The sequence below is a fragment of the Triplophysa rosa genome, linkage group LG19, assembly GCF_024868665.1.
Source record: "Triplophysa rosa linkage group LG19, Trosa_1v2, whole genome shotgun sequence".
Classification (NCBI taxonomy): Eukaryota; Metazoa; Chordata; class Actinopteri; order Cypriniformes; family Nemacheilidae; genus Triplophysa; species Triplophysa rosa.
Window position 1 is genome coordinate 19,231,829 of NC_079908.1, and position 24,629 is coordinate 19,256,457.

Sequence of the window (24,629 nt, forward strand, 5' to 3'; positions counted from 1 at the left end):
TGTGTGCGCAAGCATTAGAGTGGAGTTGGAAGGCAGACATGTTTGAACTTCTTGATCAAAGCTAAGTGGATTTACCCATAATGCCATCTGGTGTTAGCTTTCCATCTGACCGTGACCCAGCATGCACTGCTGTAACAGCACTTTTCTTCTCTTCTCCTCCTTATATCCCTCTCTCTCTCTCTCTATGCTTTGATGGATTTGTGACTTAATCTCTCTCTTTTTTTCCTTTGTAGGGTTCTCAGGGATTCCAGGGATTCCAAGGAACCAGTGGAGAGAAAGGCACAAGGGTGTGTAAAAGGAAAAAACCTGTTTTAGCATTCTCCACCGCTTTCTTTTTCCTATTCTCCCATGATGTGTTTTGCTCTTTTTCTCCTGTTGTTATAAGAGCAAGATTTGCTTGTTTTGCAGTAGAAACGTGAAAAAAAGACCCATGCACCGTAATGCTAAATACTGACCAAATATAATTCATTGGATTTAATTGGATTTGAAGGAACCGTTCACCCGAAAATGAAAATTCTGTGTTCATTTGCTCACTCTCAAGTTGTTTCAAATCTGTATACGTTTCTGATGAACACAGAGAAGTATATTTGGAAACGTGTTAGCAACTGAAATTGCTGGCCCACCATTGACTACCATAATAGGAAAAATAAGATATTTCGAACAATGTAGGAAAGCAAACAGTTCTGGGGCGCTCTTGACTATCATTGTCATTTTTCCTGTTTGGTTACAAGCATTCTTCCCAATATCTTTCTCAGTAATCATCAGAGCAAAGATATTTACAAAGATTTGGAACAACTCGAGGGCGAGTAAATGATGACAGAATTTTTATTTTGGGGTAAACTGTAATGTAGATTCATCGCCAGCATCCTTACCTGCTTACCAAATAATTTCAGCTGAAATCAATATTTAACATCCGTTTACATCCTTATCCGTTTTAGCATCCTACTTAGACTAGCTTAAAGTTCTCACTAAGAAATATAGTTCCAGCTGGATTTTGATTGGCTGTTTTATGAAAGTTAATGATGTGTGAATAGTGTGTGCTGTCTTTTTGAAACTCTTCAGCACATTATAATGGATGTTCAGGGCTGTTTTCTAACAGCTTTGGTGTGTGTGTTTGTAGTCATGCTTGCTATCAAAGCCATTATGACCAACAAAAAGCTGGGAAAGTCTGAGCGTGAGCTCTCTGCTCTGACTGCATGCTTTATGGGATGTACATCAGCACATTTAAGATGAGAGCAGCACCGCCTGCCATTAGGAAGACAATGCACTTCCATAAACACATTATAATCCAGAAACCTCTTATTCTCTTAGGCCATCACACACACACACGTTCAGTTCATAGCTCCACAGTTAATTCAGTTCATCTCAATATTTTCTCTCAGGCTGAAGGACGTTGTTGCATGTGGTTTCGTTTCAATTAAGCAAAAAAAATGTTTTATTGCTGAAATGTCTGCAAAGAGAAATTGAACAGGAAGAGTAATATTGATATAATGTTGAGTAACATGATATTTAACGTGTATTTAAATGATGCCGAAAGCTTGACTAACAGGAAACTGATAAAATAGGTGATCTGAAAAAAAGTTGAATCCTATATTTGTATCTCACGTGCATAGGGGACACCAGGTAAGCCGGGACCCCGGGGACAGAGAGGACCTACGGTAAGATGACAAAGAAAAGACAAAAACAAATGATTGATCCAGTTGAGAACGCCACACTGCTCACACAGACCTCTTATCATATTTTCTCTCTATAGGGACCTCGAGGAGAAAGAGGCCCGAGGGGACCCACAGGAAAAGCAGGACCAAAGGTGAGCCTGTCTGTTCTGTATCCCACAATGCAATGGGATCAACCTGATATTGACTTTTTTCCCTTAAACACACAAACGTCTTAGTTTGGAGACTTTCCGCTAATGCTCTCAAAAGCATCTCAGGCTTCATTACTGGATATTGTAAACGTCTGTCATCATTTGTGGTGCCATGAATACTAACAGCTGATTCGTCAGTTTCAGTAGCAGCTAATGGTCCCTCTATCACATAATAAAGCAATGTTTCTCTCCAGCACTCAGCTGGAACAAATTGAACAGATATGTCCTCAAAGACTCAAACAAATTATTAAGCAGCACATTTGCATGGACGCTTTGCGCTTCAATTACAAACACATCAAGTGCTCTGTTTATTTTTCACCCTTTTTGTTTTTTCTCCACAGGGCAACTCAGGAAGCGATGGCCCCCCAGGACCACCCGGTGAACGGGTACGGTATAACGATCGTCGAGTCTTTCCTCTTTGTGTTGAAATGGATTCAAAGTATTGATTATTGAAGATCTCAGAAGGAGATGTTTAACAACCATTACTGTCATCTCTTACAGGGTCTGATGGGACCGCAGGGACCCACTGGATTCCCCGGCCCCAAGGGTCCACCTGTATGTGCCAACAAGAAAAGAAATCAATTATGAGAATCAATTGTTTCTATCCCTATCACGCATCTTCTTCGTCCTCTCATCCGTCCTGTTTTCGTCTCTCTCTTGGTTTCAGGGACCTCCCGGAAAGGATGGGCTGCCCGGACACCCCGGCCAGAGAGGAGAAACTGTGAGTGATGTTTAATATCACCTCACATGTCGTTTAGACACCTATAAAGACTTACATGATCTTTTTTTTAGGGTTTCCAAGGCAAAACTGGACCGCCCGGACCCCCAGGTGTTGTCGGACCTCAGGTGAGTGGATATGGACAGCCTTGAAGTGAAACTCTTATTTCTCAGTTCATTTTAACTTCTCTTTTTGCTAGAAATGCTCATTTATAATTAGCATAAAAAATGACTTTAAAAGTCTTAAAAGCAACTTGCTAAAGAAGGCATTGTGTCTGCTAATGCAATAGGCAAACAGCACCCATATTCTCTAGTTTGCTTTGCTGTTGGGTTTTTATTTATTTAAATGCATTTTTAGTATGCTTTTACACCACATTGCAGCTTTATTGCTGTATCAACAATGAAGACTGGGCTGCATTTAAGATCCACCAAATAAAACATTATGAAGCATTTTCTCTTGCACTCAGAGAAGAGCACACGCAGGCAGAGGCCAAAGAAACATCATTCATATTCATGAATCCATCACCCGCCATCACTTGCTCATTTGATTATCTTAAAGGTGTCTGTCCTGAGGTTATTATTGGGGCTCATAATGGTTCCATTAGGCCACGTACGGGCCATTTGTCGGGCTGTCCACATTTGTCTCCTGACATGCTTTTGTTTACGCGGTTAGATGATGGTGCTTGGCGGTTAATGAAATATTCATAAGCAATCATGACATTCTAGTTTGTATGCAAGTGTTGAGATGGGCACAGGTTCAAACACACACACACACACCCACACACACACAGAGAGACACGTATATGGATGTTTAAGCGTATGGATACATATAACACGATTATATTTCTCAGTGTTGCACAAACATATTTACATATCCACCGATTGTTTTCGAAGCACCTGTGGCCTCTTCATTTTCTGGACTTTTCAGTTGCTCTACCTGACTAAATACCGTGTCTCTGACTTTTTATTTTTGTTAAATATGAACAAATATGAACCAAAAATCAAGTTCAAATGAGCTTACAAAAGGAAAATGCTGTGCCTCATAGGACCACGGTGCGACAGATTTAACATATATAAACTTGCACCTAGCTAACCAACCGAAAGAATTGATCTAGCACAAAGTTGTATTGTTTGTATTAATATTTAATTTGTTTATTTTTATATTAATTTGAGTTTTTAGGAATTTTGATGTCTTTTTTTTCTGCTTCAGTTAATTTAGTGACTCAAACTAAACAAAAATTTTAAAAGGTGCTTCAACAATAAACTGGAATAATTTTAAGTTTTTGAAGTAAAATTTTGCAAAATATTGTATTATATTTTCAATGTAGATGTATAAATAATACACTTGCTTTACATAAAAATACATAAAACTACTTCACGTAATAAGCTATTACCGTAACTGAATGTAAACTTTGTAGTGCACTAAAATGTAACTAAAAACGACATCTGCAGTAACCACACATTTACTTAAATAAATACATAGATTTTAAACATACGCGTTAGGTTTACGAAAACATCTGGCAACACATTCTCATGGGTATGGCAATATGACATTGTACAGATTTATGCACATTACGTTCAGTGTATTAAATCAAACTCAATCTGTGTGAATTTACAAATAAAATCGATAAAAAAAAGTTGTAAATCAAGCCACTAGAAAGTGTTTAATTATACGATTACTTATACATCCGTCTCTCCCCCTCTGTTCAGGGACCAACAGGTGAGACAGGACCAATGGGAGAGCGAGGCCACCCTGGACCCCCAGGACCACCCGGTGAACAGGGTCTACCTGGACCTGCAGGCAAAGAGGGAGCGAAGGTGCGAACAACACCGTCCTTCCATCCATTGGTCAGTTCTTTACCAGGTCAATGAAAACATTAAACACAATGACCGCTTCTGTATGATCACAGGGAGATCCAGGTCCGGCAGGTCCAACGGGTAAAGACGGACCTCCAGGGCTGCGAGGATTCCCAGGCGAGCGAGGTTTACCAGGTCCCATGGTGAGTACTGCATATGAAACCTGCATGCTTAACTAATTCCACATTTTGACTTTCTAAGTAGTCAGATGTCTGAGTTTATTGCCTGGCAGATGAATCATTTCTTAATTACATTGAAGGAGGAATCTAGGAAACTTTATATTATAGACACTCGAGAGTTCTTCAAGCTTTTTGTTTCCAACCTGGAGCTTTTAAAGTTTGTTGTCAAATATAAATAGAACATCCCTTGTGTAACCATTAGAAGTGTGGTACAGGCACACCTGAAGAAATGTGTGTGTTCATTCAGCAGTTTTGTGTTTCTCTTTGCAGGGATCAGCAGGTTTGAAGGGAAGTGAAGGACCCCCTGGTCCACCCGGACCTGCTGTAAGTACACATATTCGCTCTTTTTTTGTTGATCTTTTCTCCGCTGCTTGTTATTCACCTGGTTAACCTTGTCTTTTCTCTTTTTTATCGCTTTGCTCCAAACACTGGCTTTTCAGTGAGTATAGTGATTTCAGTGCAGACAGATGTATGATATAGATGATATACTGCATATCTACACTACCAGTCAAAGGTTTGGACACATTTGACTGAATTTGTATTGGTCATAATATTCAAAACCTTAATTGCATAAATATTTTCAATGTTTTGATGATTTTACTATTGTTTTACAATAGGGAGAAATAGTCATATAAAAGATGGAGTTGGTATGTCGAACCTTTTGACTGTGAAGTGTGTGTTAAATGATCAATCCAACCTCTCTCTCTTTACCTCGTCTTTCTCTTCATTTTTTTTGTTGCGCATTACTTGCATGACAAAAACTGTACATTTGAATGATTGGCAAAGCATTTGCAGCTGGTCTTCGTACGCTAATGTGTGCAACTAAAAAGCGCAAAATTAAATCATGTGTAAACAAAATAAAGTGTAAATATGCTGTGTAAACATATTAAATCACAAAATAAAGAAGTAGTATAAGTTATACAATTTAGCTACATATGATGGAAACATCAAAGTCTCTCTCTCTCTGCAGTCTTGACACCACGACTATTAATGTTTAGATGTACTGATATCTTATATAATGTCAAAATATGCATAACTGCCTGATCAATAATTCCTACACTCAGCGATTATCTCTGCATTCAAATCTTGTGTGTTTTTTATCGGCACGCCGGGCTGTCGACTCTCCATGTGAATTTTTCTAAAACAAATGAATAATTAATCCAAACAGACAATTGATTGATGAGCACCATGTGCGAGTCATTGCTGTTCTGCTGTAATGTTTACATTTTCATAATAACATTCTCTCTCTCAGGGTTCTCCTGGCGAACGTGGTCCGGCTGGCCCAGCTGGTCCCACTGGCCTCCATGGCCGACCTGGACCTCAGGGACCCCCAGGCCCCGCTGGAGAGAAAGGTGGACCTGTGAGTACCCTAGCAAAACACATCCGGTCCTCATGAAAGATCTCTCTTTAGTCGAGTTAAGCTGTCCTGAACTTTAACCTCTCTCTCTCTCTCATATCAGGGTGAGAAAGGACCTCAAGGCCCAGCTGGTAGAGATGGTATTCAGGGACCCGTGGGACTTCCGGGTCCGGCTGGACCCATCGGATCTCCGGGAGAGGATGGTGATAAGGTACAGAAGAAACTCATTTCTTTGGGAGGAGTATAATACAATACTCCACAGAAACTAGACCTTCTTTAAACTTTCTGTTTCTTCTATTGTTTTCTTTTTACATTGCATGTATTTGCATATATGTAAATGCTGTATTCTTGTGACAGGGAGAGATCGGAGAACCAGGACAGAAGGGAAGCAAAGGTGACAAGGGCGAGCAGGTGAGTCACTCCGAATTTACGGTTTACATTTGCATCCCAATTCACATCGAAGGCACAATTTATTCACCGAAGGATTCTTCTTTCTCTTTGTGTGTTCATCTCAGATAAATCTCTCATGACAAGCGTTCTTTGTTTCGTTTTCCCAGGGCGCGTTTATGAATATACATGTTGTCTTTGTTATGAAAATCAACAAGTAATCATCGCTACTTGATTCTTCTGCATCCTCTCATTCTGTTTCAGGGTCCTCCAGGGCCAACCGGTCCTCAGGGGCCTGTGGGTCAGCCCGGTCCTTCAGTAAGTATTCTGACGTGTACTCTTTCTTACGTCTTCCTGTGATGAAGGCTGCGTTAGTGATGTCACTTCCTCATGCAGGGTGCAGATGGAGAGCCGGGGCCCAGAGGTCAACAAGGTCTGTTTGGACAAAAGGGAGACGAGGGTGCACGAGGTTTCCCGGGACCACCCGGACCCGTCGGCCTTCAGGTGAGATGACAAGCGCACACAATTCATGAATCCAAAGATTTATTACCTACATTTAATATTTAGTTTTGGCTTGTTTCATTTAGTCTTAAAGGATGGTATTTTTAGCTTGACATTTTTGAAATCATCTTTAACTTTTAATGCACAAAAGTATGTTAGACCTCACATTCCTCGTTGCAAGCGACAGAAATGTTGTTATTGTTATTTTGCAAAAGCGCTTTGATCTCAGTAACAGCGCAGCTTTAAAAAGGATGAATTTATAGACGCTGGGGAGGGTTTGTAGACAGTAACAAAAACACTGCCAGAGCGCTAATACCTGAGAAGTTCAAACAAAAATTGAAACAAAAATGTAAAAAAGAAATCGTCCCCATCTCTAGTTTGGGGTTGATGTACGTTTGGGTAACGTTGACCTAAGGAAATGTGAGATTCGGCAAAGAAACACATTATTATCAGATCAGTTTGTTACAGCAGTCAAAATCCAGTATGCCATATTTATATCCGTTGCTATGGTAATGATGTAGGTGTCAGTATGATGCCAAAAAAGTCTTCCTTCGCAACGATTGGGAAAATCAACATGGAAAATGAAAATAGAAAGTGTTTTGCGAAGAATCCACAATACACAGAATACAAGAATACACCCATAAAAAAAGAAAAATCACAGATAAAAATTCTTTAATATCTGAATGATTTATCCTAGATATCAGAAATCTCACGAACGTCTCCATTAGAGTTTCAGAAGAGATGTCACAATGTCTCAAACTGAGCTCAGATTTGTCACGTCTGCAAACAAAAGTCAATATTATCGAAGATCTCAATATGAACTCAAACATTTCTCATCACATTTACCCACATTCTGATTATAATACATCTATAATCGACATTTATTTTACACCTCTTCATACATTTGAACAATCGTCTCAGTTTTCATTACTCCTAAGCAATTTCAGAAGAAACATCTGAGACGCCTAAATGAAACGCAACTGAGCTTTCGCCGTATAGCTATATATTCTTAGAGTTTTGGGAAAGAGTGGGTGAAGTGAATTAGTGGATGATTTTACCTTCACAACACATAATATGATGAAAAACTACTTGGGCACATTTCTGAAAATCTGATTCTGGACAGATTTCCAACCACCTTTAAATATACTTGGGATCAGGTTTGTGAAAATTAGATTTCGTGTGCTTTAGTACATGTTTTAAACTGGTTTTAATGGGTTGTGCGCAGGGTTTGCCCGGACCCTCCGGTGAGAAAGGAGAGACTGGAGATGTCGGTCAGATGGTAGGAACAATTTTTGATCTATCAAATAATAATAAACTGAAATGAGATTTCAAACGAACTCATGCTGTTCTTCTCAGGGTCCCCCTGGCCCACCCGGTCCCAGAGGCCCCTCAGGACCCCCAGGAGCTGACGGACCACAGGGTCCTCCGGGAGGTATTGGAAACCCAGGAGCGGTGGGAGAGAAGGTACAGAAATACCTCCTCATCCTTCACCTGACTCACTGTCTCGCTCCGAACACCCTTTTCATTTCATTTTAATTCGAAACCGACAGATCTGATGAAGAAGGCGTCGGTAATGATTTCAGTGTGTGTTTGTGTTCAGGATTCGCAGGGTTAAACCCGTGTTTGTGTGTCTTTGCTCAAACGTGCCGTCTGAGATTTTAACCAGCGTCACACACCAGCATTGTTTCCGCGTGAGTTTGTTGCGTTCAGGATGACTTCACGGCCGACAGGGTCTCTGCTGTAGCCATATACAAAGTTAGCAGGTGTGCGATGCCCAGTGCTGATTAAAATCAGTTCCGATTTGAAAAGTCATATCATGTTTGTGTCTGCGAATCGCATACAAACACAAGTGCGTTCGCATCATTGCGCCCGGTCAACCGAGCAGCATCCGCTGTCAAGATTATTGAATGCGACTGTTCAGTCACAGAACCAAAGAGCCAATTGAGTTCCCAGAGGAGTGTTGATGACCCGGGAAAACACCGAGAGAAGAGACTGCCACAGAAACAGATCGAGATGATAGAATAAGAGCTTGAGACTGTGTTAACAGCTGCTGGAGAAGATTTACCTCTTACACAGACAAGCCACTTATCCTGCTAGCACACACACACACACACACACACACACACACTCTTCTACAGCCCATCTAAAAGTACAGACTCACCACTTGAAACAAAAGTAAGGTATAAAGAGAGAGAGACTGTCAGGTTAAACTGATGTGGTTTCTTCACATCCTGTTTGAAGGTGTTGTGGGGTTTGGGGTATTGAAGTTAGCAAAGTGATACATCCGCATCATGATCCAGTTGATCACATAGCAAAATCATTTTTGAACTTTTTCTAAATAAATCTACTAATATTACTGTTGTGTTGCTTAAAAGTGAATATCCACTTGTTTTCTTTGCAGTATTTGAGGTCTGAAAAATATTGAGCATCTTTTCTGTTATTTTGACCTGTTTCTCCCGTTTTCATATTCTGCAAATAAATGCAAATAGAAACAATGTTTTTATTTGAAATTTGGGAGAAATGTTGTAAGTAGTCCACAGAATGAAAAAAATTGATCATTTTGCCTAAACGCATAGTAAATTCAGAAAAACTGAAAATAATGTTGAAATGGTCACGGCTGTATATATATATACTGTATATTGGATTTATGACGTTGGTTCAGTGTGATTGGTCACTTGTTCCTCCGTGTGTCCAGTCGACTGCAGTATGTTAAAATGTGGATGTCGTGCAGATTGTGATTCTGTAAGAGATTTCCAAAGTGCGGCGGTTCTGCTGACGTGACAGTGAATAATGATGCTGACATACTGCTCTGTCCAGCGGAAAGTGTGTGTGTGTGCGCGCGTGAACTGACCTTGCTGTATAGTTCAGTCACTTTGTTCTCATTTCATCGACATCTTTCACCCATCTCTTTTTCTCTGTAGGGTGACTCTGGTGAACCAGGAGAACCGGGTACACAGGGAGACGTTGGCCCGCCGGTATGACAAAAAAACTGACCAACAAACACCCACTTTTAAAACCTACGCTCATTAACATTTTATTCTGTCCTAAAGTTATTGATAAATAAAGAGACATACATGTTCATATGGTAGAATGCACATGTGTGTGTACGTTTCAGGGTCCAAGAGGTGAAAGAGGAGAGAAGGGAGAAGGTGGACCTGCAGGTTCTGCTGGCCCCCCTGGTCCAAAAGGACCACCAGGAGATGACGGTCCTAAAGGAAGTCCTGTAAGTTTGACCATATAATACATATACTTAATGCTCTGTTCTTCTGATTTATATTATGTGTCTTAAGTAAAGAAAGAAAAACAACTCTGTATGTTGATCGCTTATTACAGAATTCCAACCAATCAGCAGTGACACATAACAGATTCCTTTAGCTACTTAAGCAAAGAGTCTCATATGTCATATCACTCATGAGAACATATTTGAGAAATGTCCATGTTGCTGTATTCGGTATTCGCCTCCAATGTTTTGGTTTGATTTTCAGGGTCCGAGTGGTTTCCCCGGTGATCCTGGTCCTCCTGGAGAGCCTGGGCCTTCTGTAAGTGTGTTCTAGAAGTGATTTTAATGTGGAAAACTCACGTAAACATGAATGTCTGGGCATTAGAAGGAAGCTATGGGTGGAGGTTATATACAGGAAATGACATCACTCACGCCATCTCTTTCTTCCACAGGGTTTGGATGGTGCTCCTGGTGACAAGGGAGATGACGGCGAGGCTGGTCAGCCTGTGCGTATCTTCTAAATCAGCTAATCTGCCTGCTTTTTGCTGCATGCGTAAATGTGTTTTATTTCGATTCAAATGCTGTTTGTTTGTGTTTGTTGTAGGGTTCTCCTGGACCAACTGGTGAAACCGGCCCCACCGGTCCTCCAGGAAAGAGAGTGAGTACCTCTCGCATTAAACTGTTATTTAGATGCATAGAATCATATAAGAGCTGGATTCATACTTCCTTTTTCTTCAGGGACCTCATGGACCTGCTGGACCTGAAGGAAGACTGGGAGAGAAGGGTGCCAAGGTAGCATACAAACCAACACATGCACTCAAGTAGTCTGTCGTACCTTTTTTTTATGTGTGTCGAAAAGTGTCATATGTTGTGACTTTGTGTCTCAGGGTGAATCTGGTCTGGAGGGTCCCGCTGGGAAGACGGGTCCGGTTGGACCTCAGGGAGCCCCTGGAAAGCCTGGTCCTGATGGTCTGAGAGGAGTTCCTGGTCCAGTGGTGAGTGAACAGCTCAGTTAAACCAGCGTGTTCACAGATTGTAAGGTCTTGATGTAAAACTCTGTGCCGGATCATTAAGTCAGTCAAGAGATTCTCACTTTCACAGCGAAACAAATATTGTATATATGTTTATGAAGTGTGCAAAACCCTCTAAATCCGTCAGACGACCTTTTGTTTAAATGAGCGTTTTTTATCAGTCTCCTACATTGACATTTAGCAATACCAGATATTTCAGACCGGGAAAAGTGTCATATTTAACAGGGTTTGAAGCAAAATTATTGATGTGTTTAGCATTCACTCAACATCTCTCAAAATCAAATTTTTGACTGAGGTGGCTTTTAGAGAGTTTTGCATCTGAACTCTTCAAATGTTTTTCATGAAAGAAAATGAAACAAGTTTTTAGGACAATTTTAATATTATATTATTATATTAGATATTATTTTCATTATAGCATTATTGCTTGTACATTTTCCTCTAATTCTTATTTCAGTAATGTGAAAATAAAAATATTTGTTTGTACTGTAAAGTGTGACTTACTGCTTTCCAATTGAGCTAATAGAAACAGTACACATCATCTGGGTGTGATGGTTTTTATTATAATAATAAACACTGCGTGAATATATTTTATTAATATGGCATGATATCATACAGGCATATTTACAGCTGTGATTCTCTTTTAAAGTGTCTGTTTGATTCTGGTTTAGGGAGAGCAAGGACTGCCTGGTTCTCCCGGACCCAATGGACCCCCTGGACCAATGGTACCGACGTGACATTTTTCTCTGATATTACTATCTGTTCATTACATTCTGAAAACATTGTGGAGATTACTTTCCATAGAAATGACTTTTCAGCGCACCCCTAAAACCAGTGATGGGAATAACGGCGTTCGTTTTTTCAGTACCGAGTAATCAAACGAATGACTGTTTCCCCCGTTACAACACCGTTACCGTTACAGACAATAAAATGCAGCGTTACTATAATGGAGCTCACTGAAGCAGTTTTCATCCGAGTAGGCTCTCTATCATACTGGAAAGCAGTCAAAACATTAAGAGCACTTGTTATTAAACTGTTGACTTTTGTTAGAAACTACGAAAAATTTGTAGTACAGTACTGTGTGTCTAGCAGTTGTGATGTTGGTACATGGCTTTCGAAGCATAACTTATTTATTAAATAAGACTTATTTGTTGACCAGTTGTGGTCTGTGCAATAAATAGTTACATTTCTGAACTAGTGTTTTATTGTTCCATTATATTAATGATAATATTTACAATATTTACAATAATAATGAATTTAATAGGTGCCGGTCACATTAAAATAGTGTAGATTTGTGTAGTTTTATACAAATAATTTATTCTATTTAGTTTCCATTTCATCCATTTAACATTTAATATTGGGGGCATCCAAGTTATTTGATGTATTTGAACATTTTTTAAAAGCTAACGCAATAGTTACATTCCCTGGTAATTAGTTACTTTTATAATGATGTAACTCGGTTACTAACTCAATTACTATTTGTGAGAAGTAACTAGTAACTATAACTAATTACTTTTTTAAAGTAACGTGCCCAACACTGCCTAAAACTAACCAACACAGAAACAAATAAGCATCATTTAATTAAAGCATCTTTAATAATCAAATCTAATTCCATCAATACTCTCTCTCTCTCTCTCTCTCTCTCAGGGTCCTCCTGGTTTACCCGGCTTGAAGGGAGATTCTGGTGTTAAAGGTGAAAAGGTGAGAAAAGCAAAATCATCTTTGTTATATTCCTATTTAGTGATTAGTCTTATTTTATTTGGGCTGGTGTTATCGATCATGAATGAATGAGTTGAGTGGAGAATTTAATACTTGTCTGTCATTTCTCAGGGTCACCCTGGTCTGATCGGACTGATCGGACCTCCAGGAGAACAGGGCGAGAAGGGCGACCGGGGACTGCCGGGTCCACAGGGTACTTCAGGACTTAAAGGAGACACTGTATGAAACACACAACATTGGTTAGACGTTTTAAAAGGTTTTGTAAATCAGAATTCCTAAACTTTCTTTTCGTGCCCTTTTCTTTAGGGTATCGCAGGACCCTCTGGACCGCTCGGACCGATTGGACCTCCTGGACTGCCGGTACTGTATCTGACATTTCTCTGAAAATTGTTAGGCCCCACGTTCATAAAAGAAAGATTTTTTAAATCATTCTCAGGATGAGCAAAGATGGGTTTAAAATTGCTGTGCAGACTCCTGATGTTATAGTAGGCTCCTTTAAAGCTTTCCATTATAAGCTAGAAACTGTAGAGAAAATATTTCTAGCATGCTTTATTATTAATAATGTGTAAGATTATGTCACATATACAGTAATAAAAGTTTGACGCTGGCTGTGTGTTTTGCTCTTGTTTAGGGTCCTGCTGGCCCTAAAGGTGCTAAGGGATCATCTGTAAGTTATTCATAAAACTTATGCCAAATTATATATATATATCGTTTTTATTGTGGCCTCGGTCAACCTCAGTTTTTATTCTCTTTCTGTAGGGTCAGACTGGTCCGAAGGGAGAACCTGGACACCCTGGAACTCCTGGACCTCCGGTGCGTAACAGAAATCAAACTGCACTTTAAACGCACACAATGTTTTATTCTGCTTTGAGAGAAATACACATTTAAGTAGATTATTCTGCAGGAGCTGTTACATAACTCTAATTAAGGTCTGTTACGGTGTAAACTGAATCTGCTTTTCAGTTACTCTGTTCGGATACCTCTGGGAGATTCAGTGGATATTACTTTATCGAGAAAACCTGATATTTCAAATCTTCATATTTGTGCTTTGTTCTGTTTTTATGTACTGGGTAAATGAGCCACATGTCCCAGAAATATTTAAATTGTTTATATATTTGAATTGTTCCCTGCTCTTCACCCCCCCCAATCTTCATACAACAATGTTGCAATCCGTATGCATATTTACGTGTAAGCCATTCAGTCATTTAGAAATGCCTAGCAACACCCTAGCAACCACAGTTTCCCCTTCATGCATTAAAATCACTTTCGTCTTCTTCTGCAGGGGCCACCTGGTGATGTCATCCACCCTCTGCCTATGCATTCCAGCCCGAAACGGGCAAAGAGGAACATTGATGCCAGCCAGATGATGGACGACGCTGCAGATGCCAACTACAAAGACTACGAGGATGGTATGGAGGAGATCTTCGGCTCTCTGAACTCTCTCAAACTGGAGATCGAGCAGATGAAGCACCCGCTGGGCACGCAGAGTAACCCCGCCCGCACCTGCAAAGACCTGCAGCTGTGCCACCCAGATTTCCCAGATGGTGCGTGTCTCACACCCACACGCAGGCTTTCAATTTCAAAGTGTTTTATTTGCATGACTATTTTAAACAGATGCTGGCAAAATATTGTGTGTGCTATGCTTAAGCTTTGGATAAATGAATCAATGTATAGAAATGTAAATGTCTATAAGCTCGTGGACTCCTTAATGTTTTGTACATGACTTTTTCTCTCATTAAACCACTCAAATTTGTAAAGGTCACAGTACATGAATACACAGTCTCATCATGATTTGCCCGTTCTCTGTATTTCTCAGGTGAATACTGGATCGATCCGAACCAGGGCTGTTCCAGGGACTCTTTCAAAGTCTACTGTAATTTCACCGCTGGTGGGGAGAGCTGCATATTTCCCGATAAAAAGAGTGAAGGGGTAAGGAATATTCTCCTTACAGCTGCTAAACAAAACACGCCCAGACACAGAGATCTGGCCCTTTAAATGCATTTCCAACCAGCCTGTTCGGAGTACAGGTCCACAGAGAGACAGGATGAATCTCAACGGCGGTTATTGTGTGTTAAATATATCCGTTCTTGATTTAATTAAGATTCTCATTTCATAGTTCTTCAGCTTTGCTAATGGAGGATAAATCAGTAGGGTGTGAAGGTGATGCTCACAGACAACAACACCTCTGACTTCAGTTTTTCAACAGGTCTTTAAATGGAAAGAATGCATCCCTGTCGACTTCACCCAGGATGAACACATTTGATTTTATTTTACTTATTTTTTTGCATGGGTTGTTGGACTATATATTGCGAATGACCTTATAATACAACCACAATGTAGGACATCGTAATTCATAACTACATCATAGCCAGCTTGTTTATCGCTGTTGTCCTTCTGAAACCTCGTATCTCCATATTTCGTGATTTAAAAAAATGTGAATTTTGTGATAAATCAATTTATTACATATTTAAATACCAATTTATTTATACCATAAATAAATTATTATTAGTCACCCTTTATGTTTGCAAATATATAACCAATAATAAGGATTAAAAACTGCATGTCAACTTTGACAACAACGTATTTAATCGTTTAAAAATTAAAATGTTTTTTCCATTTCCTGAAAAACAGCAAATATGGACATGCAACGTTTCAGAAGGACAGCGACCATATAGATCATATCAAACATTTCATTCACCGCACAACCAGATTTTCTGACAGTTCTGTCTGTCTCTCTACCTGTCTAACTGTCTCTCTCTCCTGCTGTGGTGTGCAGGCCAGGCTCACCTCCTGGGTGAAGGAGAATCCAGGGTCGTGGTTCAGTGAATTCAAACGTGGTAAACTGGTAAGAACGAGTTCTTTTTCTCCCCCTCCTGAAATAGTCTCCTATTTTACAGAGCAAAATGGCTCGCTGGCCCAAAGACAGTCCAGGCACATGGTATAGTCGCTACAAGAGAGGGTCAATGGTAAGTAGGAATGCATGAGAGAACGGGCCCGAGGTTCTGTGGTTCCGAGGATCTGGGTTCTGTCTCTGGAGGCCTGAGCTTCTGCATGTGTCATCGATGCGTTTGCGCAAGAGCATGGTCATCATGAGAACCGCAGTAAAATGTGTGTGTTTGCTCAGACTTATGGGTGTCGGAGGGCTGTGGGCAGGGCCATCGGTCAGTCTGTTGCCGTGGAAACGAAACCCAAAAGATGGAAACCCCATCAAAAATGACTCATGAGGGTGTTCATAAATGTGTCGATATTTGGAGATTTTAGCGGGGAAAGTCTGACTGATGGAATCCGCCTGGGCTCACCTGTCCTGTAGGTTTGAGTTTCTAAACACATGATTTTTGACAGACTCATTAGCTCTGTTCAAACTAGGGATGCACCGATATGTAAATTTGGGCCGATAACCGATAATTCTTTAACATTGTAAGCCGATGACCGATATATGGCCGATATACAGTATCTAATATTTATATAAAATTCCCTAAGACTGAAACAAAAGGCAAAAAGTGGACAACTGCTTTTATTTGAAATCACACTGCAGAAAACAAGGTAACCATCAGTTCTCTTTTCTCCCCTGAAAATCATGTACCAAGCCTACTTTACACTTTTACACATTAACAATTCTTTAACCTTCCAACTTTTCTGGTATATTTTTTATTTAATAAACAAATTAGAGATGTTCTTCCAGAGCAACCCAGAACATTTTCTTAATAGCCACAAGTTTTACAGGGGTCAAGTCAGAACGTATTCAGAAAGCAGTCTGATTCAAACAATATGCTTTTGTTCCTATAATTTACACATTCATAAATACTGTATATACATCAATAGCAAATAGCAGTAAGTGAATGATCATGACAGAAAGACTGTACTGTACTGTTTTTAACTGTGAGCAGCGTGCAGCTGAAGAAGTTTAACCAGAGGAAATGATTTATCGGCTATTATACCATGGTCTTTTTGAATACTGGATTCTGATTGGCTGGAAGGTGTGCATTAAAACCCATTAACGCACAGGTAGCTCCAGTCAGTTTGATTACATTTGAAATTTAACTGACAAAATCACTGTAATTTTCACCTGTTTGATCTCAAATTTCACTGTGAACATCAAAAAAAGATTTAACTTGGCAAATGACCATGGTATAAGCGGGATAATCCACAGCTAGCCGTGCGTTAAAGGATTCGTTTCGCGTCGGGTGGTTCTTGGCCTCCACGTCGTGCATTAAAACCCTTTAACGCACGGCTAACTGTGGATTATCACTTACTAATATATCGGCCTAAATTGTATTATCATTGTTATTGATCCGATAATTTATCGTGCATCCCTAGTTCAAACCCTAGTGAGCTTTGTATCTGAACAGCATTTTAGGTGTCATATTTACACTCGTATACTGCAATTATACTGCCTTATAAAATACATAGCAAGGCAGTCATTTTTCATCATTTACTCACCCTCATGTTGTTCCAGACCTGTGAAGATATTAAGAAGAATGTCGATAATCAAACAACATTGAGCCACATTGACTTCCACTGTATGAACACAAAACCACTGAAACATTTCTCAAAATATCTTCTTTTGTCATTTAGATTCATATACAGGTTTTGAACAACATGAGTGTAAATAAATGATGACAGAATTTTATATAGAATAGAATCCCTATAATTTTGGCCCAAATCTCAAATTCGTCAGATTCATTACACAGACTGATGGATCAGAAATGCCAGCTAGATTTTTTAGTATTGAAGTAGTTTCATATAGATGAAAATTATATTTTATTTAATTTAATGACAGTGAATAGTGTTTTAAATCACCTTTTAGTGAGGTTTCATTTCAGTTAGTTTGTCACCGAATGTAGCTACATAGGTAATGGACAAGTGAGTCAGTAGAGAGGTAGTAGACACCGTGGCAGCTGACTGAGGTTTGAAACTGAGCTTTTGTGTCTGTTTGCTCTTGGTCATTTCATTCTGAGCTTCTGAGTTCAGCCTCTCATGACATGCGGCTGTAATGACGAGGTAATGTGTTTAAGACAGGTGTGGATGTGGGGCAGAAGAGTATGTGTGTAACTCGTTTCACTGTACTTGTGAGGGACTCTTCTTTAAGGGTAGATGTTCTCAAATGTCTTACCTGGTACAAAAAAGTACTATAGTTTTGTAATGGTATCAGATATGAATACAATGATATATTAAAAAATATTCTACTTGATAATCCATAATCGTATATCACAATGGTAGTGTAATGCGTACTCGAAGAATACAGAAAGTATTACCAAAAAAAGAGTGCAGAAATCGTAGTAGTCCTCACAAGTATTTGTGTACAAGTTTTGATGTGTGTGTGTGTGTGTGTGTGTGTGTCCTGCATGCATGCAAGGTCAATGCATATAAGTGTGCGAGCGGAGGTCCTGGTGGTAAGTATATAATGTGGGATGTGTGTGTGGCATGTATGCTGCATGCGCTTTACTCTCTCAGTCAGTCAACTATGTGTGTGTTTGTGGATCAGAGGAGATGGAGTCTCTTCTCACCATGGGTTGGTATATTAACGAATGAAAACAAAACATTTGCATATTTTTGGTAATGCAAATGTTGCATCACACCACAAGGGGAATTTGCATATAAAGCAGTACAAGTGATTTGAATATATTAGTGATTTGTTTTTCAGCGCAGTCTCTGAATGTTTAGAATGAGTTTGCAGTTCATGCTTGAGTGTGGTTTTGTTTCTGACACGTGCACAGCAGATCTGATTCGAGGAAGGAATTTTGGATTCTTATTTGAATACATTTAAGAAAAGCGTTTGATCTATTCGATTATCTTAGACACGAATTTGCATACAAGGCAAATATGCAACCAAACTCAAAATGCCGCCACTCCACAGGTGCATTATGGGTAATCGGGTGTGACGTGGCCACCACAAATACAGGAGCTTTCAGAAGGACCAAATTACGGAGCAAATACTAGATGAAAAATCCATTGCGATTATAGTAAATAAAGCTTGTTTTATGACCATAACCTTTTTCCATTGCATTGCAACATTATTTGGGGTTTAAAAGGAAACGTTTTTGTAACCTTTTTAAGAACTTACACAAAATTAAAATGAACGTTTTCGCTTTCCGAATAATGAACCCGAAACCACCATAAGACCACAGAGGTGTGATGTGTAGTTTTCAACCGAGTCTCTAGGGGGCGTTTCTTTAGCTGCCATCTAGACCAGACTTCTCTCTGTTTGTGGCTGTAGCTCTCATACGTGGACGCAGAGGGAAATCCCATCGGTGTCGTCCAGATGACGTTCCTGCGTTTGCTCAGCGCGACGGCACGGCAGAACCTCACCTACAACTGCCATCAGTCTGTGGCTTGGTACGACCAGAACCAGGACTCTTACGATAAAGCCATCCGCTTCCTGGGCTCCAATGATGAAGAGATGTCATACGACAACAACCCGTACATCAGAGTTGCTGTCGACGGCTGTGCGGTAAGCTCGGAGGTTGATGGGAAATATAGTCTTTTAAAAAAGTTTCACGCATCGATTTTCTGTTGTTTTTCACCCTTTTCCTCTTGCAGTTGAAAAAGGGCTATGAAAAGACTATTCTTGAGATCAACTCGCCTAAAGTGGAACAGGTGCCGTTTGTTGACATTATGTTCAACGATTTTGGCGGAGCGACGCAGAAGTTCGGCTTCGAGGTCGGGCCGGCCTGTTTCATCGGCTAAGACTGCTCACCGAGCGCACACGAAACATATTCATTTCCTCTGAAACAAAACACAAGAAAGAAATAGGACGACATATTTGTAAAGTTTTGTGTTTCCAAACCAAACCCAAGAGAAATTTGAAGAATGGATGTCTAAACAATGGGTTAGTAAAAAAGAGCAACCTTTATAACCTCAGTGTACCCTTTTCATCACATGCAAGTTTTGAAACTGGATGAGGTCATCGCACGTGTTTCTCCAAGCCCCGCCCACTTTACGCCTGTCCGACTCTTCACCCCGCCCCCGTGATGCCCCTCCCACAGGCTGTATAGACTGACTCCTCATGTAACGCTCGTTTGTTTACTTCGTAAACAACGAAGTTCGTTTGTTTACTTGGGTTTTATGTTGTTCCCCCTTTCACTTTTTTGTGCATACTTGTCTTCCGTTCCCTGGAATGGTGATTATATATATAAATATATATAAATATTTTTTCTATGTTTGTAAGTACTTTCTGTATATTTTTTCTGGTGAAGTGATTTTTTTTTTGGCTCTGGCTTCAAAACATGCATGTGAACCCATTGAGCGATAAGGACAGAGCTGCGGGTTATTGGGAAAAAGTCAAAAACAAATATGAAATATCTGAACCATCCCTTCTCAAACAAAACCTTTACGGTCTCCCCTGAGTCTGAAGAAAACAGCAAAATAAAGGAAATTATTCAAGAAGAAAAACAACAAAATGATGTTTTATTGCAGATGTGCACGGCGTCTTTTGTCAGTTAAACAGCGAAATGACAATAAAAGTTAAAATGTGCTAACTTCACCGTTAGGAACCGACTTCCGGGCTCATTGAGATCGAGACTCGTGCGAGAAGCGAGTCCGATCACACACACACATAAGCAATGAGAGACCGTCACGCTGAGGAATCACAACATTGGTAAACTAGGTGCTATTTCCTTCTGTCTGTGGTGCTACAAATATATACCATTCCTGTTTTGTGTTTGTTTTGATTGAAAATGGCACTGCGGCGACACCCAAACAATTCCACGTCTTGTCAAAGTGTCTGGCTGTTGGTTGGAGGTGAGGGAGTATTTTTATGCATGTGGTAAAATCATAGTCAGTCACAGATGAAAACACGTTTTCCTTCCGTGCTCCTTTCTTTTCGACATCTGACATAACTGTAATTACTTTTATACTTGAGGTGTGTCTTATGTACTTCTGGTCCTCCAAAGCGTTTGGTTTCTACTTCACACTGCAGCGTTCGTATTACCGTTTACAGTAACACTCATATAACATGGTTGTACGGCGTCATAAAAAGGGCCCTGTAATGTTAAGCGTGACCATAGTTTGGTTACAACACAACTGAGAGCTTGAATTTATTTTGTGTAACACTTCCTGTGTGGAAATCAGTGCAATGGAACGGCTTTCACCTCAAACTTTTAGCATACTAAAACTTTAAACGGCTCAAATAGCTTTGGAAAATTGGTTTGGGACCTTTCGTGTTTCTGAAGGGTTCTGTGAACATCTCAATGGAGGATCTCTCTTACCAAGCGCTTATGCAAGTGAATCGTTTATTCATTTTTCTGCCAATTTCAGCTTTTCTTCCAAAGATATTTCTCCGTTTTTAATTGAAGACACTTGAAGACCAAACAGAGTTTTTCCTGTACTAATGTTTCGAGTATGGCGTACATTACACATTTCTGACGCATTGCATTGATGCACGCGGATTCCTTCACAGAATTTGGGGGATTTGTTTGAGTTGAATAGAGCCATCCTGTTATTCATCTAATGCTATTCAGCATCTTTTGCCACTAGAAGTTTCCTTCGCTCGCTCTTATTCTAGCTTTTGACCACTAGACCTGCTATTGCAAAATCTTGCTCTTCGATTGTTAAATATGACTTGAACTATTTCTTTAAAGACGATTGGAAATACAGACACGTTTTTGTCAATGCAAAATATTGGAACAAAAATCTGTACATTTCAAAACCAGCAGTACTGCTGCCAATAAAGTTGATTCTGTTTTGTCTTTGTAATGTTTGTTTGTTTGTTTTGAGTTCCTGTCAAACCTGTGTACGAGCAGATAGAAGAGATATCGGTTTTGTGTCAATAAATTCAAGTTTTCTGTGTCCACCCACCCTTGTATGTCTTTTGAAGCATTAAAACTTTTCTGTATGCATGAAATTGTTAAGCTTATTCTCTTGATGTTTTTTGTCCCGCAAGTTTGATTTGATTCCAGCCACATTCTGATCTAGTGATCGATGAAATCAGGCCTGTCCTTCATTGTGAAATGGAGCGAGAGCGATGATTGTTGTAACGCTCTACTAAAGCCCATGTTCCTTTGTAGTATATTTATTGTATTATTTAAAAATAAATGTTAATTGATACCAGTAGTGTTCTGTACATCTGGTAAATGCTTATCTGAGGTCAGATATACAGTATATCGTCTGATAATGCTATTGATGTTATATACGATACATTATACGTGGAGATACAGCAGGGGTCGTGTACTGTGTCACGTGCGTTTTTAAGAAACGTTTACGTGTGTTTGGTTGGATTGATGTTTTCGCCATCTTGGCATCAGTGGGTCCAGATATTAGAATGATGAAGTCCACAGGATGGATCAATTTCCTGGAACCTGTAAAGATCATGAAGTTCTGGTAAGAAATAGCAAAAACATCAAGATTCAAAATAACCACATCATGTATCATTTAAGCACTGTCATGAGTACACTGTTTTGATATACTTTTATTTTCTAAATAATAGTGTTTTAAGTACATTTTTGTAATTAAATCAGCACTTTATTTAAAAATGTCAAAATATTGATATTTTGAATCCCTGGATAGTCACTGAAAGTCATAAACTTCATTCAGATCATCAAGAAATAAATAAGTGTTTATCTCTCTGTCTGTAATGTCTTTGAACGTGTCAAAATATAAATCAAAGAGACGTTTTCTCTTAACCTTTCAGAAAGCTGCAGTAATGAGCTGTAGACATCTGTAATCTCCTGAGTCTCACTGACTGGAGCCTTTTTCTCAGGAGACAAGAGTCACTGGCCTAGATCCATTTCAAACAGTCCAGACCGCAGGACCAGCTCTGAGGCTGACTGAATTAACACATTCATTCATTCAGTCCACCTCCACACCAGCACATCGGCTAGGTGCCATTCACACAGATGATATTTACAATATAAAATGTACAGTACAAGGAAAAGACACTGATCAACCCACAATATAAAATGGTTATAAAAAGTTGATCTAACCATAAATAGTTACGGAAACAGTACTTGTATTGTTTGCAGTTTACTACGTATATAAACACCAGTGAGATCTTAAACAACTGAAGGGCAACTCGATGTCAATGAGATGTCTAAATATGCTTTAACTGAATCATTTATGTACAGGATAAGAGAAAGAAAAGAGGTGTAATGGTAAACATGGCCTTCAGGATTATTTGACATACACCACACAGTGAGGACACTGGGGTGCGGAGAGAGAGAGAGACTTAAAAGCTTTGAAATGGAAAGTGCACCTTTGACTATATTTCGTGTAGGAGTGTCTTTGAAAGTAAATTGAAAGGAATGTGACACATTAAACGGAGCCAGAGATTATTTCCAGCATCATAGCCTGTGGATGGAGGGATGAACCCTTTGGTGAATCACGCACACATAGCATGTCTACTTTATAAACAATCTACTGCCAATAATAATATCATACGTTGTCTATAACTCTCTCTCTCTCTCTGTGGTGTGCAGGACACTTTCACCTCAGGAATCCAGTCATGGTTTGAGGACATTTAAATGTGGTAAACTGGTAAGAGTGAAAAGTTAATTTGTCAGTTTTGCAGTAGGTTGTTTTGAGTGTGTGCAGTGTTTGCTTCTGTTAAAAGTGTACTTTTACTGCATTTCTGTATACTACTAGTACATTTTCCCTTTATTTTACGGACATTTCCGTCAATGCTAAAACGTAATTTAATGCAGTGCAAAACGTAAAATACAGGTAAAACAACAGTAAAAATGAATACGGAAAATTCCTTCATATTAATACAATTTATTGTGCTTTATTTTTACAGTGTCGGTTGAAACAGCGAACTGTATAATACATTATATGGAGAAAAGTATTGGGACGCCCCCTTGTAATAAACATCATTTGTGTGAGCACAAATCTTAATGCTACAGCATATAATGATATTCTAGAGAACTGTTCGCTTCTAATTTCACAGCAGGACCCTTTTCTATTTCAACATGACAATGCCCCTGTGCACAAAGCAAGATAAAAAAAGATTGATTCAGTCAGTGTGGAAGAACTTGATTGAATAAATCCCAGACCTAAATCCAGCTGAACACCTTTGAGTCAAACACTCATCACCCAAACCCATCAATGTCACTTTAGAACAAAAAAGGCCATTTTAAAACTGCTACAAAGATGGAAACAAAATTCCCTAACATGGTGTTGAACGGTATGGCATTAATGTATGTCACTGAAATAGATAAACATGTTTATTAGAAGGGGGCGTCCCAATACTTTTGTTCATACAGTGTGTGTGTAGTTGTTAGTGTTCAAGTCTACATACAATTGAACTAATGAAAGCGTAAAACTGACAGCGTGGAAGAGAGAGAAATACCTCATCAGCTGTGAGATAGACACTTGAAATGACAACAAACAAAGGCTGAGATTCGATCAGAAAATATGATAAGTGTTACAGTTAATACACACCTCGAACAGCCTATGAGTGTGTTTGTGTGTGTGTCACATGTGTGAAACACTTTTTAATGTCATTACCTGCACTGATTATATACACGAGGATGAACATATGGCCGTTTACTTTATTATTTCATTATCGCAGGGTTGTGACTTTTTGGCAGCAGGAAGTGAGAGTCAGTACAGACACACACACACACACACACACATGTTGGGTTTCCATATTTTATGGGGACATTCCATAGATGCAGTGGTTTTTATACTGTACAAACTGTATATCATATTCCCTACCCCTAACCCACCCCCTAAACCTAAAAGTCACACACAACTGTCTGCTCTTTTACATTTTCAAAAAGGTTAATTCTGTATGATTTATAAGCTTGTTTCCTCATGGGGACAAAAAAATGTCCCCACAAGGACAAGGGTTTTGGATATTGCCATC

General features: G+C 39.5%; 1 protein-coding gene across 2 annotated transcripts in view; it reads left to right on the forward strand.

Moving 5' to 3' along the window:
• The window catches only part of col5a1 (procollagen, type V, alpha 1), a 70,036-nt gene extending 48,513 nt beyond the window's left edge, over positions 1-21,523 (forward strand). The window contains exons 32-66 of one of the 2 annotated variants that reach the window (XM_057359987.1): positions 234-287; positions 1,614-1,658; positions 1,754-1,807; positions 2,206-2,250; positions 2,366-2,419; positions 2,532-2,585; positions 2,657-2,710; positions 4,292-4,399; positions 4,492-4,581; positions 4,888-4,941; positions 5,870-5,977; positions 6,078-6,185; positions 6,332-6,385; positions 6,626-6,679; positions 6,758-6,865; positions 8,088-8,141; positions 8,219-8,326; positions 9,784-9,837; positions 9,978-10,085; positions 10,348-10,401; positions 10,535-10,588; positions 10,687-10,740; positions 10,821-10,874; positions 10,970-11,077; positions 11,782-11,835; positions 12,758-12,811; positions 12,941-13,048; positions 13,136-13,189; positions 13,461-13,496; positions 13,589-13,642; positions 14,112-14,373; positions 14,646-14,758; positions 15,606-15,674; positions 19,047-19,280; positions 19,370-21,523. In XM_057359987.1, the coding sequence (XP_057215970.1) occupies positions 234-287; positions 1,614-1,658; positions 1,754-1,807; positions 2,206-2,250; positions 2,366-2,419; positions 2,532-2,585; positions 2,657-2,710; positions 4,292-4,399; positions 4,492-4,581; positions 4,888-4,941; positions 5,870-5,977; positions 6,078-6,185; positions 6,332-6,385; positions 6,626-6,679; positions 6,758-6,865; positions 8,088-8,141; positions 8,219-8,326; positions 9,784-9,837; positions 9,978-10,085; positions 10,348-10,401; positions 10,535-10,588; positions 10,687-10,740; positions 10,821-10,874; positions 10,970-11,077; positions 11,782-11,835; positions 12,758-12,811; positions 12,941-13,048; positions 13,136-13,189; positions 13,461-13,496; positions 13,589-13,642; positions 14,112-14,373; positions 14,646-14,758; positions 15,606-15,674; positions 19,047-19,280; positions 19,370-19,516 (2,877 nt within the window). In that variant the 3' untranslated portion in view covers positions 19,517-21,523. Of the gene's footprint in view, positions 1-233; positions 288-1,613; positions 1,659-1,753; positions 1,808-2,205; positions 2,251-2,365; positions 2,420-2,531; positions 2,586-2,656; positions 2,711-4,291; positions 4,400-4,491; positions 4,582-4,887; positions 4,942-5,869; positions 5,978-6,077; positions 6,186-6,331; positions 6,386-6,625; positions 6,680-6,757; positions 6,866-8,087; positions 8,142-8,218; positions 8,327-9,783; positions 9,838-9,977; positions 10,086-10,347; positions 10,402-10,534; positions 10,589-10,686; positions 10,741-10,820; positions 10,875-10,969; positions 11,078-11,781; positions 11,836-12,757; positions 12,812-12,940; positions 13,049-13,135; positions 13,190-13,460; positions 13,497-13,588; positions 13,643-14,111; positions 14,374-14,645; positions 14,759-15,605; positions 15,675-15,726; positions 15,796-19,046; positions 19,281-19,369 lie in introns of both variants that reach the window. The other variant, XM_057359988.1, reaches the window with a different exon arrangement.
• Positions 21,524-24,629: the final 3,106 nt, after the last annotated feature.